The sequence below is a fragment of the Scatophagus argus genome, chromosome 23 (genome assembly GCF_020382885.2).
Source record: "Scatophagus argus isolate fScaArg1 chromosome 23, fScaArg1.pri, whole genome shotgun sequence".
NCBI lineage: Eukaryota > Metazoa > Chordata > Actinopteri > Scatophagidae > Scatophagus > Scatophagus argus.
The window spans coordinates 5,235,785-5,241,319 of record NC_058515.1 but is presented as its reverse complement, the minus strand read 5'-3'; the positions used below and the strand labels follow the sequence as shown (position 1 = coordinate 5,241,319).

Sequence of the window (5,535 nt, the reverse complement as noted above, 5' to 3'; positions counted from 1 at the left end):
CAAAAGTGATCAATTACTAACCAGACTGTATATTACAATAGTGTTGTGTCATTTAATTGTAAGGCAAGTCTAGAAAATTCACACATCATTTTTATTTCTTTATTAAAGTAGCAAAGCATTTCAGTGTTATTTACATTTTACATGAATTTTTTGCAGTGATATATCTGCTAAAATAACAATCTATCATTCATACAGTTATTACAGACTTAGGCACACGTTATGTTGTAGAAGTCTGTACCTACATTACAAACATTACCAAATTGTCCAGATTTGATAGTTGTATTATCTTTGTGTGGGATGATTCAGAGATGTTAGTATGTCCTGTCCTTGTTATCAGTCGTTTCTGCAGCTAGCGAATGGAGAGCATCATCACAAACTCTGAAGAGGAGGAGAGAGAAGACAAAATCAAGGAATCAAGGAATCAATCAAGGAATCAAGGAACTTTATTGTCATACCAGCTTACATTCACATGTTTATGGTATGAAATTAGGACTCAGGCCCGGGAGCAGTAAGTAGACTATAAGAATATAAAAATATAAAGTATGAGGTAAACAAAAAGTTGAATCAAATAGAAATATACGCTAAATAAAAAATAGAATGTAAAAAGAATATAAAACTAGACATTTAAATAAGCTAAACAATTAAATAAAGAAGCCGGTTTTAGCATATAGCAGAGAGCAAGCAAAGGGCCGATGGAGTTTAATGCATAGCACGCATGAAAAAAATGTGAAACACACTTCTGTTTAATAGCTGAAGTGCATAAACGTGCTGGTGCCTGAGCACCTTATTCTCACCTTCAAAATCAATGTTTCCATCTGCGTTAATATCCAGCTCCTTTAAGATCTCCTCCAGTTCTCCTTTCTTTAGCTTCTCCCCCAGCAGCGTCTTGACTGCCTCCTTCATCTCATCTTGGTTGATCTTACCATCTCCATCGAGGTCAAACTTCTCAAAATGGAGAAAATGATGAAAATGACAGCAGGAGGAAAGCTTAGATTTACCTTAAAAATTTTAGTAATTTATCCAATTACTTATATTTTTTGAATTCATTTACTGAGATTCATTTAAGGTCTGATATATCAGCTCAAGTTAATAAATTTCAACTGACTGACCCTCTCTTTACATTTGCTGTAATTCCTAAGTGGATTGTTTTATTATCAGTTGACTGACCTGTACAAAGGCCGACTGAAGTTCTTTGAGTCCCAACATGTGAGCTGTCTCTCCCATCATTCTGGGTCCCATCAGTTCAACAAAGTCTTCAAAATCCATTAACCCACCCACTGCAGAGAGGTGACATGTCAGGGCCCAGGAATTGGAAAAGGTGCTCAGTGGGAAAAACAGCCAAACAAATCTACATCTTTTAATGTGAACACATGTTCAAATGAGAGCGTCCTTGAAAAAATGTATTCTCTCAAAAATATTTTGCTTCATATTTACAAGCTTAAGCATGTTTTTGTATGTATAATGAATATTTCATAGCCACTGTGTGCTTTAAGGAGCTTTAATCATCTCACTTCTCATCTTGATTTGTTGCACTATCTCCAGCAGCTCCATTTCTGTGGGCATGTATCCCATGGTCCTCATGCATTCAGCCACATCTTTGTAGTTCAGGTATCCATCTTGATCATAGTCAAACTCCTTAAAGGCCTCTTGCAGCTCTGTGAAAAAGGTCAGGAGTTAGAAAGAGATGAAAACTGTTCTGCAAGTGGTTTATCAAGTCGAGTTGTTCAGGATTATGTCATTGCTGCAACATCACAATCCTATAGTTAATATTCTAAAATTTGAGAACTGAGATTTAGAAAGCAAAACTCACATTTTGGGTGGGTGGGTGTGGAGAGCAGACTATTCCAAGTTACTGTAGGAAGTTATCTAATAAAGGGGCTGGTAACTGTGGCAATCTTAGTTTGTCGAGTTGTACAATCTATGGGGATATTTATTTATGCCATTGAAGAAAGTGGAAAAATTGGGCAGGAAATGGAGATTGACTGAAATCAAATGAATGTGGATTTGCAATTTGTAACAGACCAATATGCATGATGATCTTGTTTGATACAATATTCAGTATTGAAATAATAACACTTCCATTTAGATACTAACAATGCTAATGACACTGGGCTGTAGCACTGATACTTACCATCCAACTCAGCTTGAGCTAATTCTCTATCCTGCAGAAACAGTCATAAAACACATGCTGAAATGTGAATCTGTTCTTTGAATCAGGAAGATAAATGTACACTATGCAACACCAAGTGCTACCAAAGTATGTCGACACATAAAATGATGCATGGTAATGTCAGAAGTGGACATGATAGAATGGCAGAAAACACAGTGGACAAACCTCAGGTATAATCATGTTTACAAATCAGTTTCCATTGTGGTGTGCGAGATAACCACACACATGCACAATGGGCAGTGCTTTCATTTGGATAAGCCTAACTAAGTGTGACAGTAAGCCTCAACTAATGAGCCACTAATACTACACACACAGCAGGCAGCTTGAGAAAGATCAGTGTTCTTCTTTGAGAACACTGCCAGATTTTCACCTCACTTCTGATGTTTTGATGTCTGACAAACACTACCTTCAACTAGCAATGAACATCCACTGTATTGTGGAGATCTTTAGAAGCATTACCCTTGGTGTGGTGCATCATATAAATTAGAGAATTTTAAGTAATCAGCAAGCCTTTCTCAGCCCATGGCTGTTTAACAAAAAAAAAAAAAAAAGCTACAGCTGAGCTTTAACTTCAAATGTTATGATGCTTTCTTGTAATAAAGATCTACAGTGCTACAGCAGACATCAGATACGAGCGTAGCCAGGAACAAGGTGTTCTCATCCAGTTCTACTATTCAGTAAACGTGTTTGTCAGATCCTTACCGCCCCAAAAACACTGTCCAACACAGAATTGTAGACTTTGTTCATGCTCTCAGTGTTTTTCTTGGACTTCTTTGATTTCTTGGGCGTTTCAGATACAGACCCTGATAGGGAATCCCTGGGGGTAACATCTTTGCTATAAGATAGAAAAATCAAACATTAAACAGCGAAAGGCCAGATGCATATCTTACCTTACATGCAACACCTTGATCATGCAGTGAAATGTTTTCTCAACTGCTCAGTACATATGAGCAGAAATGGCATGTGAAAGTCATTGCTTCAGACCAACAACACTGAACATGTGTTTTTCTTTTTTATTTTGGATTTGGTGGTAGGTCAGCTAAAGAATACTGTGGAAAAGATGGCTGCACCTCCTACAATTGGATTGTCTATCACACTCAAATACTGTGACAAACATACACAAATCTAAACCTACCTATCTGCTGGAGCTATAGAACTTGTAGAGGATGCCCTCTCTTCTGCCTTGGACATGCTGTGAATAAAGAGAGGCATACACTGTATCCAATTTACTCCCAAATATGTAGCTGTATGTCTGCACATGATGAAGAAATATTTTGATAAATTGAATCCAAAAAGAATATTCAACATCTTAAGTATGAATCCAGTCACTTTACCGCTATTTGCTTACCTTAATTCCCTCTCTGAAACGATGACAAAACAAAAAGGAGTCGAGCAGCACAGCCCTTCTCGTCTTCCTTGGGTAGTGCTCCACTTGTGTTGTGAATAGCTGATCTATATCCTCTCTCTTCTGTATTTCCTTCTCTTGACCTCCTTCCATGAGAGGCTTAACGGGTAATACCTGGTTAAACGTGCAGCCAAAGATTAGAAAGCAAAACGTGGAGCAGCAGTGTGACTGATATGACCTTCAAGAGGTCAGTCTGTTCCTGCTTCAAATCCCAGTTTTAGGGGTCTTTATTTGTTTTTCCATTGTCCCTTTCAAGTTGCTTTTAGTTCTGCAATGAGAGTGTCTCCAGGCTGGTGACTTTGTTCGCATAGTGTTCAGATAGTCATTTTAAGGACAACAGAAAATCTCTCAAGTTTGATTGACAGACAGTTGACAAAGATATCGTTTACTGACTCATGGCCTCTGTCAGCTCACATTTTAGACTGCTGAACCCTTACAGACTAGTGTAAGGTATCTAACTTAGCTCATTTCTTATTTTCAGTTTCGCCATGCAGTTTGTTAAACGCCATTGTCAATGCATAGGAAACGCTCATGAATGCATTGAGTATTCTCTTTTCTAACATTGCTTTCATCTGTTTGGGATTTCAGTTAGGGACAACTTTGTATTGATCCATTTTTTTTCTTCACAACAGTACTTTCAAAACACCACACTGGTATTGTTGGGGTCTGCAGGCAATTTAACGTCTACTTCCGGGTAATTTGCACACTCTCCGCGTGACGGACGTGCATGTTGTCAGCCAATTAAGAACTTGGTCTTGGGTTGGCGTGTGTGCTACAACCTTAAGCTAACGTTAGCCTTAATTTATTAGTAAATAATTTGGTTTTCTGTTGGCTTTATCTATACCTTTGTGCAATATATCGTTTCGCGATGTGACAATGACCGTGACTTCACCTGAAGACGACTTTGTGGACTTTACTTGACAATTTGTAACGGCGTAGGTTGCGCATTACGGCGATCGTCAACGTTCTTCACCCCTGGTGAGTTTGCCGCCTGGATAATATGAACAAACTTGTGTAACTTATTAGGGGAACCTTTGTAACACTTTTGTGTTTATACAGCTATCTTTGAAATGAGAGAAACATGACTTTTGAGGTAATTGTCTTAATTGACGGGCGTATCCCGTTCACCCTTAACTATGCAACAACTCGGCGTCGCCATAATTGTCAGCACCTGAAGCAACAGCACTAGCCTAAACATGTTGTGCAAAGTTAGCCATTCCTTGAACTGTCATTTAAACATATATAGGTCAAAGATATGTTCTTGTGGCAATATATTGAATTGGCGATAACGGTATCAACAGCTGAAAATAAGACATTTTACACGTTTATGCCTCAGTTTAAACAAACTCCATCACAATTTGATGTTAATTCTACGCGTCAGTACCTAGTGTAGATGATTTTTTTCTCCACCAGATGGCACCAAAGCTTTGTGTGAAATCCCAGTATAAATGCAGTATATGGTAGCGTGAGTGGAAGCTCACGCAGGCTGCAACCGATTTCATGCCTCATTTAATACACTACAATTATCGGAGAGCCACTTTTGGTACATCACTTAATAGGCGCATATCGTATTCGAAGATTGAAACCAAAACGGAACTCTCACGTATGTTGCATTTAAGGGTCATACACGTCAGGTGGCTGTCCCATTGTTTTGCTCTGAGGTAAAAGCACTGTTTAACATAGCCGGAATTGGCACAGCGATGGGGAGAAAACTTTGGTTTTCAGACACAGTTAATGACCAGAGAACGAGCATCATTCTGTTTCAATGAAACTAATGTAGTTGAATACAACAATCCTACAATAAGGAGTTGAGTAAGGGAATCTCGACTGCGTAATTTAATGGTAGTGAGGGTAAAGCAAAGTAAAACAATTCTGCTAAAGAACAGTAGGGGGCACTAGCAGGAATATGAGTTGCCTCCCATCAGTGGACAGACTCACAGGAAGTTGTTGTGGTTTGAGG

General features: G+C 38.6%; 1 protein-coding gene across 3 annotated transcripts; it reads right to left on the bottom strand.

Moving 5' to 3' along the window:
- Positions 1-69: 69 nt before the first annotated feature.
- LOC124054439 (calcium-binding protein 2-like) lies at positions 70-5,086 on the bottom strand. Of its 3 annotated transcripts, none has more exons than XM_046380443.1 (9): positions 4,960-5,086; positions 3,519-3,689; positions 3,306-3,362; positions 2,873-3,005; positions 2,132-2,162; positions 1,512-1,655; positions 1,168-1,277; positions 795-942; positions 72-378 (listed from the first exon to the last, which is right to left on the bottom strand). In XM_046380443.1, exons 3-9 carry the CDS (start codon positions 3,359-3,361, stop codon positions 350-352), a joined length of 651 nt encoding a protein of 216 aa, XP_046236399.1. In that variant the 5' UTR covers position 3,362; positions 3,519-3,689; positions 4,960-5,086; the 3' UTR covers positions 72-349. The 3 variants fall into 3 exon arrangements, with proteins under 3 accessions (XP_046236400.1, XP_046236399.1, XP_046236398.1); XM_046380442.1 differs by lacking the exon at positions 4,960-5,086 and adding an exon at positions 4,468-4,834; XM_046380444.1 differs by lacking the exon at positions 4,960-5,086 and having other exon boundaries at positions 70-378; positions 3,519-3,610.
- Between the last annotated feature and the right edge of the window lie 449 nt (positions 5,087-5,535).